This window comes from Brassica oleracea, chromosome C8, assembly GCF_000695525.1.
Source record: "Brassica oleracea var. oleracea cultivar TO1000 chromosome C8, BOL, whole genome shotgun sequence".
Classification (NCBI taxonomy): domain Eukaryota; kingdom Viridiplantae; phylum Streptophyta; class Magnoliopsida; order Brassicales; family Brassicaceae; genus Brassica; species Brassica oleracea.
Genome location: NC_027755.1, coordinates 10292758 through 10312462, shown reverse-complemented (window position 1 = coordinate 10312462; position 19705 = coordinate 10292758). Strand labels below are relative to the sequence as shown.

Below are 19705 nucleotides of genomic sequence, written 5' to 3'. Positions count from 1 at the left end.
AGACCATTGGACTTATGGTTCGTACAAAATATCATATTTTGGTCTATTTGGATTCCATATCCAAATTTTGTTTTTATAGACAATCTTTTAAACATTCATATTGTACATACTTGTACATACGAGTTATTCTCCCTCTTATAAAACATGCATCGTCATATTCTCCCCCTGAAAGCATAATCTTTGGGAGATGTATTCTCATCATATATATCATCCTTTTAGGAATTGCTATAAGCATATCCTTAGTCAATAAACTCGTTTGATTTTCAGATAATCTCTTAGACCATTGGACTTATGGTTCGTACAAAATATCATATTTTGGTCTATTTGGATTCCATATCCAAATTTTGTTTTTATAGACAATCTTTTAAACATTCATATTGTACATACTTGTACATACGAGTTATTCTTCCTCTTATAAAATTTACTAGTATGACCATTCTTCTTGTCATACAAAATCACATCTTTCAATCATGAAAGAGATCAATAAATTTCCAATATTATGGTACTTCATGACCAAGAATTATTTCTTTTATATGCTCAATATACTCGCGCGGTAATGCTCTCGAGAACTAGCATTTACTGCTTCTAGCAGTCCAAATCCAGTGGTTTATACCTTTTGGCTCATTGACATAATTGTCATATCCAGTGGTTTTCAATTCTTGCCACACTAAAGAAACTTGAAAGCTGATGCTTCCACCACATGATGTGTTTCTTATAACGATTACAAGTCTTTGTGAAAACTCTTGTGCAACTACTCTTTTGCATCTCACCATTTTTTTCACAATCTCATTCATTCTTTCACATAAAGACCCATTTGCTTGCCACTGGTTTTACACCATTAGGTGTACGGACTATCGGTCTGAATACTCTTCTCTTTCCAAGAGATTTAATCATTCATCTATTGCTTATTTCCATTTTTGCCTATCATTTTCTTTGTGTACACTTTCCAATAGATGGCTCATGATCCTCATTTTCATCAACTGCTACCTTGCATGCATAAGTATTTACGACGGCGATTTGGTATCGGTTCCATATCGTTCCAGACATGACATAGCTATTTGAGATTTCTTTATTCTCAGGTACCTGAATTTCTTTCTTGTCATGTTTTTTATCTCTTTTCGAGATCCTTAATATTTCATTTCTCGATTCTATCGTTCTTATTCATGCTCCTTTTATTTTCCGAGGATTATTTTATTTGGAACCGATAGGTCTTTCACGCTTCAAGCGCTCTTTAGACTCATTAGCAGTTTGATTTTGTCCTTCTGGGACATCCATTTTAATTGGAGCATTTACAGCTGATACGTGTGACTTAATCACTTTCTTAGGATCAGTAAATGAGTCTGGCAACTCATATGCTAATCTTTGTAATAGAATTATCTCTATACATTCATTTTGGACTTCTATTCTCGATCTTTAGTCCGAGGATCAATGATAATTCATTTCATTTCATTCATTCTACAGCTGTTTATTTTCTCCCCCTAATGTTGGATAGACTAACTTTGAGTCTTTAAATAAATCTTAGATTTTATCATCAATGAAGATCATATCCAACATATCCATAACCTCCTTTGAGGCCCCATCTTTTAGCGGTTGTGGTGGAACAAACAACTTATCCAAATTTTCTAGATGGGGATCTTTGATTCCTGACCCAAAACCAGTTCGATGGGGAGAGTTCTTAATTACTCTTTGGCATTATGCGAATCAATGTTGCTGCATCTTATGTATGAACATTAGCTACAAGATGTTCATCATGTATCCTCACATGCATAAAATGATCATCAAAGGCTTGTGATTCACCAATATTACCAATTAGTCTCGCAAATATCAAGATTCGCATCTATGACAAGGATACATACGACTTTCTTGTCGATGCATTAAATATCAGCATATGGTGGATGATCAGTCCACCAGTGGGTGATCAAGCCCACAAACATCTCCTTGTATAGATAGATTTAAAATCTAATTGACCGGTGAAAACTGTATTCTTATATTGCCTTGTAAACAAGCAACAAATAGGAGATCATTCGTAAGAATCCTCTGGTTCTTCAACGAATGTCCATATAATTATCTTTCGCATCATTACTAAACCGAGATGGCATAACCGGTTTGCCAAACATTACACTTTCAGTAAACTTCTGGTTTACTATTAAATTTATCTTCATTTTCTAATCATTGTGTAGTACAGTACAATAGTGCCTTGGGTAATACTTATGATTGAAGGTATTCAACATCTCTCGTTACTTATTCTCTCAATATGAGTTAGATGTAAAATCCCTTGTTTTATTTTTATAAAAATGACTCCCCAAGTCTATTTCCAGTGTGAACATACTTCTGGATGTTCCACTTACTAGGGATGTGAGATTCTCTAATCCTCCCCCTCGAGATGAAAACACTACATTTTTGTCAATCTCGAATTGAATCTCAACTAAAAATCAACAACATACACAACTTAAGGTCATGTGTTATATCTTAGATCCTTTTGATCTTTGAGAATTAGGAAAATATAAGTTTTGTTCTCATCAGAGCCGGTCCTAGTTATTATATGGCTAGAAGCCAATTTAAAAAATGTGGCTGAAGTCCCTCGAACCCGCAACCTGTAACAGGTTACAACAACCACCCAACCGCTGGGCTACTAAGAACTTTCTGTTCAAATGTGGCCGTTTAGGATGATAATATTTGGTGGCTGGAAGCACAAGCTTCATTGGCTTCCCTCCAAGACCGGCTCTGGTTCTCATCTGCATACATGTATCTGCTCTTCTAGAGCTTCAAATATTGTCGATACTACAAGACATTGTACTCACAATAATTTTTTTTTTCATCTTTAGATGATTGAATTATATCTCTTCGTTATTACCATATTTATTTTCTCAATCATGTGTCTAGTAGACAACATTACTTGAAAAATATATATTTTCTCATATTTATGCATCATTAAAATTTTATTCAAAATCTTTTACTTTTAAAATTAACATCCAACATAATTGAGATATATTACAGACTTTAAGTCTTGTAATTTTTAGATGCAAATAAATAATGTTTTAAATAATCACATTCTGGTGATTACACTTTTGTTTGGATTGTTTTCCAAAATTTATGGATTTTTTTAAAGCCAAGTTTTAAACTTAAAACCAACATATATAAATGGTAATAAAATATAATAGTAATGTATGTTCAAATCATAGAGATATGTATTATCTTAAGCATCTTTTATACTATTAAATAAAGAATACACATATAGTAGTTATCTTATTTTACTAGCTTTTTACTATCATGCCATTAATCATCTCTGTATTGACTAGTTTTTCAAGCACTCAAATAAAAATCAGATGATATGCACAAATTAATCTCTCTAACTAAACTTTAGTTGACCATAAAGTGATGATAAGCATGATAGGAAAATAATACTTATCTCGAAAGGAGAATTGCAGCGTATATGGGGGATGAGATAATGTTGTCTGCATTCTTCAAATATCATCTCCAATGTATCTCATCTGTTAATCCTAATTCATTTGAGATTTTTCTTATAACCATAAGTCATAGCCATTATTGTTAGTAATAAAAACACATTGATATAAATCATACAAGATTTGTCAAAAGCACAAGATGGTCAATAGCGGATACCAGTTACACAATTAATATGCTCGCAAATGATCTCAAACAAGTTAATGTTCTTTTTTAATGATCTCAAACAAGTTAATGTTTTTTTTTTCTTAATCTAACACATACTATCATTAAGTAAAGTATAATGAATATGTTATTATTAGAGATAAGTCAAGATGAAGGTGTAAAAATGTTTTTTACAAGTCACCATCTATACCAACAAACAATTGTGTTATTAGTCTAACAGTCATGTGTCAAATATTCATAGGTCAATAATATGATTGAGATATTAAACATTGAACAATGTGCAGCAGTAACGAACAATAGTAATAAAAGCTATGGGATGCAGTCACATATAGATGTTAATAATAGCTATGGCAGTGAGAAATATTTAAGTCAAGACAACTTACGATTGTTCAAATTATGAATAAGCATGATTAGAACTCTCTAGTATATAGTAATTAAAGCACATAGTAAGTCGAGACACGATTTTATAAATACAAGTAATAAGCATGATGAGAACTCTAAGGCAATGAATTTATTTAAACCACTCCAAACCAATGTCAAGCGTGAGATATAATAATTATAGGATACTTATCTTGATCAACAACAAAGAAGGTTAGAGATGCCACGCCGGAGGATGCCATCGAATAAATTTTTGTAGAGATCTGGCTTTCCTCTCATTAGCATGGCTTGATGATTGAAGATAAGTAACGAAGGAAGGACGAAACATCATCAGTTCGATTTGAGAACAAATCAAGGTCGTAAACGTGAGATCGACGGAGCACAAAGACACGGGTTGGTTTGTTTAAGTGACTAGGGTTTTGGGTTTTGCTCAACGCTAGGGTTTCGTGCTGATAACGTGTTGTGAATAAAGAGAAAGAGGAAACATGTTAATCTTATTATTAGTCGTAGACGATACCTTATATAGGAATACAAAGTTAGGGTTTAGAACCTTCTATAACATGGGCTTATGGACCTATGATGAACATATACATTAATATTCATAACATTATATTGTTTTCTGATTTGATTTCGGCTAACTTAAAATGCTCGACTTAAATAATTATTATATGTTTATTAGGAAAAATTTGGAAAAATAACTTTAGATGAGATTATATTTTGAAAACTACACCATATCTAATTTTTTTTTTGAAAACTACATTTATTTATAAGTAAAATGACTAAACTATCCAATTTTAATGTTTATACTTATCTGATATCTTAACTAATAATTTTAATTTTAAACATAAAACAGTACGTTTAAAATTTTATCAACAATCAATTTTTTATTTTTTCCTTTTCAAAAAATACTCTTATATCTAATATATTACAACAATATAGTAGATAATTGTCACTCACAATTTTCTAAACAAACGTTACAGCATATATCATCACAATTTAACCATATCCCTTTCCATAGGATACTTTAATTAACAAAAACAATTTGTTAATGATGCATACAACTTATTTACTAAATAGCTAAATGATCTCTTCTTTTGCCCAAGAAGCGTGTTTTTGTTTTGTTATACTCACATACGATATACACATATGAAACGACCCAGATAAAAAAACAAAGGTCTGAGAATCAAATAGTGCCTCAATGTATTTCTTCTCTCTTTATCACAATTTATTATTTACTGTAAATTTCAGTTTGGATTAAGACAAGACAGATTTTTAGAAGAAATGATCTTTTGCGAACTTAAAGCACAGGGAGCGCATAGGAACCCTTATCATAATTTTTGACCGTTTTTATAACGTGAAATTGTGTACTTTAATGATGTAAAAATGGATGAACAGACAGAGAAAAGAGATTCAAGTCATTTATCATCCTCTGTCATAAAAATACTAAGTGGCAGTAACTTCAACAATAGAAATACTAGCAAAAGTCACGAATAATAGTTGAAAACAATAAAACTATTAATATAATAACTTTATTTCTATTAGTTTAATTATAATACTATTTTCAAATTTTGAATTAATTAATAAATTTATAAACTAGAACTTAAATTAGGGTAAAAAATCCTTATCACATACAAGAAAGTGTACTTTTCAAAAATGGAAAAACGGAAATGTATTTTTCAAAATTTAAAACATAATTAGAGTATTTTTCAAATTATCCTTTTTTTTTTTGCTAAATAATTATTATATGTTGTTACCTACAGTATTTAACATGCGAAGCTGTTCTATGTGAGCTAAACCGGTAGAATATATTCACACATCTACGGGAAAATTGCCGCCATGAGGCAGAAGACCATGTCGTAAGTGGTGGAGCCAGACCAAACTTTCATAGGGAGCAAAGTAAAATTTGAACTTCAATTCATAGGGGGCAGTAGAAGAAATTTTACCCACTTAACCATATAAATTCTGAATAATCAAAAAAATATACAAAAAAGTAAGAATTTCATAGGGGGCAGCTGCCCCCGGTACCCTCTCTCCCTCCGCCACTGGTCGTAAGCTCGGGTAATACTAGGGTTGAGGCAAAAGGCGGAGGACCTGGTGGTGACTTAACCCTAACCGTAAAACTAAGCCTCGCAATGTAGTTGGATTTGGTATACTTTATCGGCCGTTTTGAGGCCCAGTTCGGCCTAGGATGATTATGGGCTGTCTTCATCAACTATGACGTGTGTATCAAGTCGTATAATAGGTAGGAGGTTTGGGCGGGCGATTTTGTACGCCGACCGGAGCCACGGAGAGTACCCATTAGCCGTGTAGTCTCAGAGGTAATTACTAGTAGTGCACCGTTTTTTTGTTATTGCTTTAGAAAAAAATGTTTAAATGATTGTGATTTTTGTATTAGACCTTAGTAATTGTAAAAACTCAAACCCAACATATATTTATGTTTAGCTTCAACTTGCTCGGTTAAAGAATAATTTTAAAATATTTAGTTACAATTCGTACCAAGATAACAAAGTTCAACAATACATAACCTATAATATAGGATGCTTCTTACTTCTTATATGAAAAAATATTACATTGGATTACCTAATCACCATAGTAGTGCATCCAATCACTTGAGTAAATTAAGTAAGATTCAATAACCAAAGGACACCAACAAATGTTATTTGTAGATAAAGCTATCTTCTTCGTTCTCCTTTTTATGTTCCAATTTCGTTCCCAGATGTTGAATGCTCAGGCTGACTCTTTAGCAAAAGGCTGACTCTTTAGCAAAAGCAGCTCTCTGTATGGCACTCTCTGTTTCTGCAGCTCATTAGCAATTGCCTTTTAGTGAAAGTATGTGTTAAAAAAAGCTAAACCAAGTGAACAGAAAAAGAATTAAAACCTACAAAAGGTAAATGATAAACGAAACAATAATCTTTAGTGGTGGTGGTGAGATTGAGGTAGCGGATTATAGCGAGAATTCAAAGCAGAGATGGTAATGAGAGTAATCCGATGCAGGGCCGGCTTAGATAGGGGACGAGCGGTGCGACCGCCCCTGACCCAATCCGTTATCCCCCTATTTCTTAATAGATAAGGGCCCGAGATGATGAAATACTTCATAATCAGTTTGGATTGGTTCTCTGACGTCAGGTTTTTAGGTTATTTAGTAACTGATGTTTTCACCGAATCGTAACCAATTTTTTGTTCGTTTGATTTTCATAGAAGATAAATCAAATATTCAATCATATATATTGTTATTATTTTCAGAATAGATTGCTGAGTTATCTGTTAAGTAATCCGGTCAGATTAAATTCGACTTGGTTTAGCAAAATACTCATCGGTTTAGAACTAAACTTTCCTTCACATTGATAATTACAGTTTGGTTAGAATGCCTAGTTCTATAAATGTTTGTGAGTGTGTGATGTGCTCGTTTGTTCTTTTAGATGAAACATTCACCAAGAAAAGGAAAAGGAAAAAGAAACAGAGAAAAATACCTTCATTAACCGAAGAGTAATACATTTATTAATTAATTAATTAAAATCAAAGCAGACAATCTTACTAGATTATCTATGTATTGTAGTAATGGACGTTTTTAAACTATTTATCTGGTTGATATGGTTCATATATGTATGTTTATGGAAAACAACTCAGAGAAATGTAATTGTGTGTAAACAAGTCACTTCGAAGGTGGATCAAGGCGGAGGGCTCCCATTTTGCTCTCAATTGACTTGGATGAAGATCCATCATTATTATTATTGTTTTGAGCATCCTGAGAAAGAAAGACATTTAAAGAACACCATAATTGTATCCCTTTGTTTAAGATCTTCATATTGCATATATACGATTGACTATTTTAGTTATAGTTGAAAGACTCCAAGTTTACCTGAGTGTTGGGGTTTTGCCTAGGAACTACATTCACTTGCAACTCCTGGTTACAACCAAGAAAACAATTTAATATTGACAGGACATATGTAAATTTGAAGTTTTTTATAATACGGACCGTGATGTCGTTTAGATTGAAGTGGTTAAACCCTGAGATACGTTCATATCTTCCATCCACCCTCCACACACCTACTGTAAAAGACCCCATACAAAAATCATTTGAGTCACAACAACATAAAACTAAACAGAAAATTAACAAACGAAAGTAGAAATCCTCTTTCAAATTTTGCTGACAAGTTAACCAGAAAATAAATCAGGTTCTAAGATATTTTCAATCTAAAATCTTAAATTTTCAAAAATCCACCACTACTCTCTCTACGGAAAACACAAGTAGAAATCCTAATTCATTACTCATAGAGTTAATATATATTGAACATACCGTTCTGGATTCCAAAAAGGGAACCATTTAATTGTGGGCTAAAATAGAAGACCGATCCATGAAACCGCTCTCCGGTACTCCCCCTTTTGAAGCTAACCGTAGTTCCTATGGCTAATTCTTGGAAGCTCGAGTTTTCGTTCGCCATTATTGAAAAAGTTGTGGCTGATTTTGTATGTGGTTTTCTTTTTCTATGGGAAGGTTTGTTTGTTATCTGACTCATAGCGGAGTAGTGCTATAATCATGTGTATTTATACACCATTTGGAGCGTAACAAGTTTGCTTCAATATCCTTCTCTTCGAAACCAAAAGCTATTTCTTTTCTTTGAAATACTTTCTCTATCTATTTAGGAAAATACTGATAAAGTTACTTTCTTACAAACAATTTCGTCACCGTCTTGACATTTTTTCCCTCACATTTATTTCTGTTTCAACTTTATTACTCTTTTTGTTTAGCTGACTTTGCATGGACGTGGTTTTTTACATTTACCCAACCATACAAGAACACAAACTGGCTACGCATTTATACTTTATGACAAAGTACACCTAGCTGTTTATTTTATTTGTAGGCAGAATTACACATATATATGCTATTTCAATTGGCAAGAAGACATTAGCGTATAAGAAATCGTGTTATATTTAGCTCTATAATGCTTTTTATACGCAGATGAATGTAGATATTATTGACGTCGATCTAGTTTTCATGAACGTAAAACGCGCACTTCATCTAGGAACAGTTGATCAAGAGGTACGTTCCCCATTTAAGTAAATAAATTTGAGACCACCTATATAGTTAGATGGGTGCATATGCATTCTTAGACACGGGACAACTGGTATTTACGCATTAGTCGTTCGGTTGGACATAGTGGAAAACTGAGTAAAACATGGAAAACAAAGTTTTTATTAAAAACATGGAAAACATGGGAATACACGAAAAATAGTTGATAAACAAAGGGACTGAAATAACTCGTTATATAGTAGTTTTTACAAACAAAAAAAAACTCGTTATATAGTAGTAGTCTAATAGACTATACCCCGTTTATGATTTCTGTTTTCAATCTATAAGTATTAGTAAAACATGATTATATCAAAAGTTAAACAAAAAAAAAAGGTTTTTATTCATCAAAAAAGACTGAATCTCATAAAAAAACTAAAGGTAATTATAAAATAAGATTATACCAATTAAACATGTTTCAAATAATACATTAATAAAATATTATTCCAAATAATATTAAATACTGAATCTCATGATATTTTTTTTAGTTTTGTTTTAGATCCAAGTATAAATGATTTGACAAAGCAAATAAATCTTAATAAAAATTTCCATTACAACTTTCTAAGAGCATCTTCAAAGGAAATTTTATTTTTAAGTTTGGTAAAATTTAAAATATAAGGTTTCGATATCATCTCGAAAAGAAAAATTTTATACTAAACTTTAAATTTATATATTTTATATATTTTACACTTTTACTATTTATTAAAATTAGTTAGAATCATACAATTTTTATAATAAATAAAGAATCTACAATAATTTATTGTTCATAAGATTATTTATGTAATTATTCAATCGGTACATGAAAGAATAATTTGATGAATTCATTAACAACAATGACTTTAGATTAAGTCAAAATTATGTGGATAACTTTTGGAGATCTTGTAAATTAAAATCAAACATACATAAATTTTAGTATTATTTTCATATTCTAAATTTATTTATGATAGTTAAATAATAAAATATATATGTAAATTTTGATTAGATATTGAATTATAAAGATTAAAATGACAAAATAAAAAATTTAGCAAAATTATTTGGAAGAAACATAAGTATAAAAATTTAAAAGTAAAGACCTCAAAAAAACATTTTGAACCGTGAAACCTTATATAAGAAGTTTCCTTGTTCAAAATTTTAAATTAAAAGTTTTAAGGTTCTTTTTAGAATACACAAAATAATATATTTAAAGTTATAAGGTTGTTTTGATAGATACTCTAATAATCAACAAGAATAATTTTTAAGAAACAACCATCAATACAAATAATAATTTTACTAGATGATTTTTCCGTGCTCATGCACGAGTATAAATATTTATAAAGTAAATATATTATAATAATTGATTTACATTATAATAATTCATTAATAATTTATTTTTAATTTTTAATTATTCTGTTATTTATATTGTAATTAATATACATGGTTTATTTTAAATAACATTATATTATTTTAATTAGACGTATAATTTTGGATATATTAGATAACATTTACTTTTTCGATTCAACTAAGATATTTTTAGTATACATATTAAAATTTTGATTAGGTTTGTTATTTTCATGTAGTTTGACTTTTGTCTTAGATTTGTATATATATTTCAGTAAGATTATGTATAATTTAATATATGTTGTTTTGAGAATCAAACAGTAAAAGTAAACTAAAGTGTTGATCGATTCAAAGTTCTATAAATAAACATAACAATTATACTTAATTGTAATAGTTGGTTAATATATTATAATATTATTTGAGAATTTCGTATTTATTTAGTAATATTTTGAGTCGTCTATAATTTATATGCATAAAAATATTACTATAAATGAAAATATATTATTTTTTATTTAATGTTTGAATTTCTATTAAAAAAATTGGATTGGTCTAGTTACTCATTTGTGGGTATATTATGTTACATATATTACGTCAAATTTAGTATAACTATTTCTAATCTAATTCAACCAAATCATATTTATTGTATTCGTTGCATTAGTTTGGTTTTCATCTTAGATGTGTATATATATTTATAAATTGGCTATTTGTAAATAGCCCAAGCACTATGTTAATTTTATAGGATTTAGTAGTTTAATATATGTTAATTTTCAAAAATAAAATTATAAAAATAAAGTGATGATAGGTACAAAATTGCATAAAAACATAATTGATACATTCTAAAAAGAAAGATTAATTCTTAACTTTAATATCAAGATTATTTTTCTCAACTTGCCTTTTTATGAAATCACATTAAATATAAAAAACAAATTCGTTTTAGGTTTTATAAATATTTTCTTTGTCATATATTTTATTTGAAAAATATAAAAGGAAATATAAAACAAAAAGATTATATTAAATTTATTCATTAATGATATCTTAGTTTATGTTATTTAAATTCTTTTATAATAATTTGAGAAATAGATTGATTTAAATAAAATGCTTAATACTTTTAAAATATATATTACTAGATCTCGATCCGCGCACGTGTGTTTGTTTTTAGTTTTATATACGTAGATATTTATTTTAGATCATTAGTAGTATACCTTTTTTAAAAGTTAATCATATATTTAAATGTTTATATAACTATTTTAGATACAATATTTAGTAATTGTATAGTTTATATGTTGTAGTTAAAACCGTCGTATGTACTTATTGATTCTTATTATATATTTATCTTATTGTATTTGCATTTAATTCTTAAACAAATTACTATTTGCAAGAAACAACATATTTGAAAATTATTTTGTATTTTAATTTATTCTAATTTCTGATCCGCTTTTCAAAGCTGGATTTCTTTTTAGCAATATATTTTACTTTTATTTATTTTAGATAATATTATTGTATATAGAAAAATCTTAATTTTATACATGTATTATATAGTTTGCTAATGTGTCATTTTTAACATGAATATTCTAAATTATGAAAATTAAAATTTATAAATTAATCATTTAATATTAATTTATCATTTTAGTTCAATATAAAAAATTTATTTTAACATGATTGATTATATTAGCTTTAATAAAATAAATGTTAATTTTTATACATGTATTATATAGTTTTCTAATGTTAATCCGTCCTACCAATATATTGTATTTCTAAAAATAAATATCTATAATTACAAAAATAAATTATATATAAATTTATTAATTTAATATAATTTTACCATATTTAGCTCAATAAATAATAGAATAACATTTTTTTTTATTTTTCATTTTATAAATGATGACTGAATATATTATTGTATAACAATATTTCAAACTAATTACAAAATTACTGAAAATATTTACATATGATTTTTGATAATTAAGATCTTGTTTAAATCTTTTCAAACAGATTTGTTAGATTTTTAAATATATACTTTTATATTTGAAATGAAAAGATATCACAATATATTATGATTAAATTAGTTCAAAGATTTTATGTGTTATTAGTTTTAATAAAATACATGTAATAAAATTGCTAAAGGATGATCGAAATTAAAAAATTACACATGAAAAAAATTATGATTTCGATTTTAATAGAATAGATTAAAGATAAACATTCCATTTGACTACTAAAATCTAGTCATAGATGGGTTTAAAGTTCTCGAGGTTGATCATAATTATAAAGCAATGAGTCGATAAATTTAAATTAAATTATCCTAAGCCCATTATACAATGATCGTAAGCCCAGGTCACCGTGTGTGAATCATTAATGATGGCAAAATATGTTTGTATATAGCCGTTAGTTATAGACGTAAGTAAGAAAATATTAATATGAAATAAATGATACATAATTTTCTAAAGGTCCATTTAAAAACAAATCACACATGAATCAAGTTTGTGACTTCTGTTTTAATATATAAGATGTTGTTTAAGATTAGTTTTAAAAAAGGAAGATTATTTCTTTACTTTAAAATCAAGATTATTTTGTAAACTTTTCTTATTATGAATTACACTATATATAAAAAAAATTTCGTTTTTAAAATTTATAAATTTTCTTTATTATATAGGTTATTTGAAAAAGGAAACCAAAATAAAAAAAATGAAAAAAGAAAATAAAATAAATATTTAATAATGATAATTGGATATATTTGATTCATTAAAGGTGTCATAGTAATCAACCACCGTGAGACTTAATGTGGGCGTGGCACGTAGAAAGCTGACTTCTCAAATAATATTATAGAGATTTATATAATAAATAAATGATTTGATGATTTAAATAACAAAACATTTATCTTTATAGAATAAATATTTTTAATTTAAAATAGTTATATTTGTCCAAAAAATCATCTAGTATTAGAATTTTGTAATATAAACATAACTACAATCTTCAAATAGATAATATTACGTAAAATCAAATATAAATAGTCAACCCTAATGATATGGATCAAATCATGTATTACTAATATTTATATAATAACATAACTACCTTTATTTATGATAGTTAAATAATAAAATATATGTAATTTTTTATGAGATGTTGGAATTATAAGGATTAAAAATATAAAACTAAAAAGTTGACAAAATTATTGGAAGAAACATAAGTATAAAAGTTAAAAGTAAAGAACCTCAAAAATAAGATTTTGAACCGTTTTTAAATTAAAAGTTTTAAGGTTCTTTTACAATGTACAAAATAATATATTTAAAGTTATAAGGTTGCTTTGGTAGATATTCTAATAATCAACTAGTATAATATTTAACAAGCAACAATCAATACAAAATATTATTTTTCTTTATATAATAAATATATGATTTGATGATTTAAATAACCACATTTATCTTTTAGAGAATAAAATTTTTAATTTAAAATAATTATAGTTGTCCAAATATCATCTACTATTAGAATTTTGTAATATAAACACAACTACAATCTTCAAATAGGTAATATTACTTAACATTAAATATAAAATGGTCAACCCTAATGATACGGATCAAATCATGTACTACTAATACATATAGACTTAGCATAATTACCTATTTCTAATTTTTTACATATTTTAATATAAATATTTTTAACAATTTTGAAATGAGACTTTGAAAATAGATTGTAAAATAAAAATTAAATTTTAAATAATATAATTTTAAATACAACATAATAAAATTATATAACCATATCATATACATTAAAATAAAATTTTAATTTGCATTTCAAATTTTGATATATATTCTTCATACGAAATAGAACCATAAAAAATAAACAAAAAATATATTCTTAATTTTTAGAAATGATTAAAATTTATTACTATATCATGCATCTATACTAAAATAAGCCCATCAAACATATCTTAAATTTACACATTTTATGAATATATATTATCTAAAAACTCAAATATATTAAAATATATTTCGCTTGGGTTAGAATGTAGGTAATTTTTCTGTCAATATAAACTTGTCCTGATCACTGCAAAATTCAAGATGTACATAGAATCCATATATAACTTAAATAAAAGTTATATGACCTGTTGCTCCTATTGAGCTATGCAAGAACGATATCTCCTATTAATGTTTTTTCTTCAAATTATATATATATATATATATATATATATATATATATATTTATTTATCTCTAATGTTATATATTTTAAAAATTTTGGTATCTCCAATAACAAAATTTCAATATTATTATAAAATAATTTTTATTTACTTTGTAATCCTCAATCAATAATGCTATAAATTGACTAAAATCATTTAACTCTTATAAATATAAAACATACATTTAAAACCTATTACAAAATATTAGTTAATGAACATAAAATTATAATAATTAATAATTACTCAGTAAACTATTTTCTGCAATGTTCTAATATATGATTAATTGATATGATTAAAATATTTATTAATATTTTGTTAGTTATAAATAGGTAATGAGGTAAACATTATTGAATCCGGTACTTTTAGATATAAAAATTCTTCTAAAACGGCTTTATTATTTTATTAGGAATTATAATAAATATTACATATGTGAATGGGAAAATTTCAAATCTAGCACAAGTTTGATACCACTTTTCAAATTTATCATTAACAAATGACTATTTTTACAAATACCTAAATTTGAGATAAAATAACACTAAGTTAATTTTTAAAAATATTTATAAAACATTTATAAACCCAAAATAACCCCTTAATACTAAACTCTAAATATTTATAGAGCATATATTATTATATTTTTTTATTGGTGGTATTTTCAAAAAGTGATACTTAACTTGTGGTATTTCTAACAATTTCTCTATATGAATTTACAACAGATAATATTACATGTTTTACGAAGATTCACTTCTAATGATAGTTATATTTGTACCACTATGAATCGTCTCAAGAAATTTTACGCCTAACAATTTCACTTGTATCATGTAAATATTTTCTTCATTAATATGCATAATTTTAATCAATTGTTTACCTAAAATACAAAAATAATACTTCCTAACTTATATGCATTAACAAATTTCCAGTCAAACTATTGTACCTATGGGGCTTTCACATATATAAAATATTTATAAGATATAAAATTGTATGAACTAAAAATAATAACTATTAAATTAACCATTTGAAAGATATATAATTGTAAATAACTGAAAATACACAACTTTAAATTTTAAAATTTTGATTAGTAAAACTTCAAATTTAAAATTTTACCATTCAAATTTTTTTATAAAAAAATTCAAAATTTTTGGTATATAAATTAAAATTCATATTCGAAATTAAAAAGTTGCTTTTGGGGATGTCATCAATGTTAAAAACAATCTTATATTTTACCTTGCATGATTGACATATTCACCCGTCCGCATACTCACCCATCCACTTTTATTGGAGTATAGTACACATTCATCCTTTTAATGTTTAGTTTATTGAAATTTAATAGTCTTAAACTTAAAAAAGCTTAAAGATTCCCAACGTAGTAACTCTGAATACTTTTTAAATTATACGTAAATATAGTAGTTTTTTCAAAAAAAAATTTATACAACATCTGGTGTTTATATCTTAATTGTTATAAATCAAAGATATCATGCATTTAACTTGTCTCCTAGATTCAACTATATACATGGTGATTGAATAGGTTGTAAAGGCTATCTTTGGCTTTAAGTTTTACCAGTTGATAAAAAAAATGCTTTAATTGTACGTATAACCTAAAAATTACTAATACTCCTTTCATTTCATAATATAAAATATTTTGAATAAAGCAAATAATTAAGAAATTAAACTTTTTAGAAAATATTAATTATTAATAATATAAATTTTAAATAAGTTAACCAATTGTAAATAATGTCAGAAAATATTATTTGTTAATCAGTTTTGAACAAACTTAAAATATCTTAAAATATTAAATTATTTTATATTTTGGACCATATCTGAAACAAGCCTCATCCGACGACCTAAGACACGCCGGCCTCGAGAGGAGATTTATTGGAGCCGGGTTTCACAAGCTCCAAACCTGATCCTAAGATCCGATCCACATGACTTAAAAGACCCATACCAGATTTCACCAAGGCCCAAAACACATGCTGAACTTGGGGAACTCAATGCAAAACATAAAGAAAATAAGAGCATTAAAGACCATTATCAAATCAATTGATATGCGCTGAAGATCATATCATCGTTACGATTCGCCTGTAAGTACCTAGAAAAGAGGAAGAAGGAGCCAAAGACAGATGATCTGTATTTATTAATAGTGACACTATACTCTTATTATATACAGTCTCCTTTGTTATCAAGTACCCTATGTGCTCGTTACAAAACCATCAATACTCATAGCCTGGTTTCTTATAGCTTACTTGTTAGTCAAGTTTTTTTTTTTTTTTGAACTCATTTTTACTTGTTAGTCAAGTTCTATAATCACAAACTCTTTTTTTGAATGAATTTTAGAATTTATCAAACAACGAATTCCTTTTCATTGACATATTAATTTTAAATAAGTTAACCCATCATAAATAATGTAGAAAAAATATTATTGGTTAATCAGTTTTCAATAAAGTAAAAATAATTTAAAATATTAAATATTTTATATTTTGGACCATTAAATATTCTCTCAAACATCTTATATTAGGAAACAGAGAGAGTATAATTTATGCTAAATTGAAACTACAAAACAGCTAACAACCCATAGATTGGCCTAAATTCAAAGCAGCCTTCTAAGAGTTCAGCCAGCTTAGGGTGTTTTGTTAGATTTCTAACTTCTATACTCTCTATTTTATTTTATATGTCGTTTTAGGTTTATGTACACATATTAAAATACATGTAGTTTTGCATATTTCTAAAATAAAAAAGTAAACTGGAAAATATTGTTAATAAATTTTGCATTAAATTCTAAAACAGTATTTATTAAATGAAAATTTTACTTTGCAACGACAATTAAACTGAAACGAAAGAAATATATCTCTGTTGCACAAAAAAACAACTTATGTATATATATCGTTGCCTTAATAACCATTCTGATTCCTTTTTAAAAAGGACATGTGTACGTTGTTCTTTATCATCCCATATAAATCAGAGCCAATCCATGCTATCGATCCTCCAGAAATTCAAAATAGCTACCAAATATGATTTATTTTGTATGGGTTCTGTTAACAAACAAAAATACATTATCTTTAGTACGTTTGTATTTATTATATCTTACTTACTAAAACAGAAATCAGAACATTTATGTGATGGTAAAAGTCGGAATTCTCTCTCGGCGTAAAATAGCTGGCTCCCTCTTTTGGGCTTATCTCCCTGTTTGCTATTGTACATCTCATAGCATAGTGGGGCTACGTGGCTAATTAAATACGTTTCCTTTTAAGAAAGTAACCTTTTTCTAGATATTTTCTCTGGTTTCCAACCTTATTTCAGAAAATTCTAGTGTTTGTTCATCGTGTTTTTAAAGGGTTTTCTTCGATCAAGAAAATTTCAAGACCGTAGAAGTTGGTGGTTTGCATGTTATTATCAAGATTTGAAGTGCTGGTCATGTCGTCTCATCTTGATAAAGAAATTTTAAATCTATCATTGGAAGAAGAGGACGATGTTCCGTTCATCCTCTCGGACATGCCGGAATACTATTCTACAGCAAGGAACTCGCTGAGCTTGGTGGGAAGGCTCCTTAATCCGTCTTGTCAGAGGATGTATGATTTGATTCTCGAGATGCCTATGAAGTGGCAACTATACGACAGAGTCAGGGGTGTGGCCCTCTCTAAGGACAGATTCCAGTTCATTTTCAAATATGAACATGATCTTCTTGATATCCTCAACAGAGGCGTCCATACGTTTCGGTTATGGCCGATTGTTTTGGAGAGATGGGTGGAAACACCTCCAGAAGATTATCTCCAATACTTTATGGTGTGGGTTCAGATGAGGAACATCCCAATCAATCACTATACTTTCAAAGCTCTGTGGTCCCTTGGAGACTTTGCAGGCCAGATGGTGGAATTGGCTTTCGATCCAGATAAACCTCAAACCAAAGACTACATCATGGTTTTTGTCAGGTTTAATGTTGCAAAACCTCTCAGGAGATCAAAAAAGGTGACGTTTCCTGGTGGTGAGGTGGTCAACATTCTGTACGACTATGAAAGACTTCAGAAAAGGTGTTATACTTGTCAAAGACTCACTCATGAGCAAAGCCAATGCCCTTTTTTCAAAAAGGAGCAGGTGGATCCGATTAAAGCAGTAGAGTCTTCTTCAGCTGGAAATAAAGGAACTGGCTTCTCGGATTGTCTTCCTACTTCTGACCCTCTGTTTGGTCTCATCCCTGAAGACCTTGTAGGATTGGATCCTATTTCAGGAAAGCCTAAGATTGCGCAGGAAATTCTTGATGATATGTGTATGTACCTCATGGTTGCGGATGGTCCTGAAAAAAAAGCTAGAGCTGAAAGAGTGAGGAAATCACTAGAAGAGTTAAAGAAAGACCCGATTGGGAGAAAGACTTGCCTGATGTTAGAACCATCTCCTTCGATAACTAATGATGTAGAAAAAGGAAAAGGAATTGTTTATGACTTCAGTGTTCAGATGAAACCAAACTCAAATCCAGTGAAGTTGATGGCATCGGCGATAGCTGCAGGGTCAAGGGTCTTACAATCAGGAAAAGTGGCTTCTGATTTGCCAATTCTTAATGCTCAAATAGTGCCGTTTCGTTCTTCTTTCTCTCAGGTGGTTTCGACGGGTTTTAGTACGGGTTTCTCAGAACCAAGTACGTCTGGGACTCCCTTGAAGAAATCTAGACCTCGAAGAAGGCCGGGTACTTTTAATCGAAAGGGCAATGGTAAAGCTACCATGATTCCAGATAAAGATTCTGGAGTGCAAATTGGAGAAGGTGTAGTGTCAGATGCGAAAAGGAAGGCGCAGGATGATGTTGAGCCATCTCAAAGCTCTGCAAGGTTTAAGAAACCATTGGTGGTCCCAAATGAGGGACCGCCCAATATCTAAATGACGATGATTAGCTGGAATTGCCAGGGCTTGGGCCGTGCACAAGATCTGGTGATTCCAAGACTATGGGAGATGAGACAAGAACATTTCCCATAAATTTTGTTTTTGATGGAGATGAAGAACAAGCGAGACGTTTTGGTAGATATTCAAACCTGGCTAGGCTATGATAGGATCATGACAGTGAATCCTATTGGGTACAGCGGCGGCCTAGCGTTGATGTGAAAAGCTCGGTGTATATAGACTTCAAGTTTGTTGATAAGAACCTGTTGGATTTTCATGTACAGTT

At 28.6% G+C, this 19705-nt stretch overlaps 2 protein-coding genes across 2 annotated transcripts; one reads left to right on the top strand and one right to left on the bottom strand.

Annotated features, from left to right (window-relative positions):
- Nucleotides 1-7653: 7653 nt before the first annotated feature.
- On the bottom strand, nucleotides 7654-8505 carry LOC106311420. Its single transcript, XM_013748605.1, has 4 exons — nucleotides 8303-8505; nucleotides 7982-8055; nucleotides 7865-7909; nucleotides 7654-7750 (listed from the first exon to the last, which is right to left on the bottom strand). The coding sequence occupies exons 1-4, from the start codon at nucleotides 8445-8447 to the stop codon at nucleotides 7658-7660; spliced, it is 357 nt and encodes a 118-aa protein (XP_013604059.1). The 5' UTR covers nucleotides 8448-8505; the 3' UTR covers nucleotides 7654-7657.
- A 9462-nt stretch (nucleotides 8506-17967) lies between these two features.
- LOC106308623 lies at nucleotides 17968-19419 on the top strand. The gene has a single exon (XM_013745763.1). The coding sequence runs from the start codon at nucleotides 17968-17970 to the stop codon at nucleotides 19417-19419; it is 1452 nt and encodes a 483-aa protein (XP_013601217.1).
- Nucleotides 19420-19705: the final 286 nt, after the last annotated feature.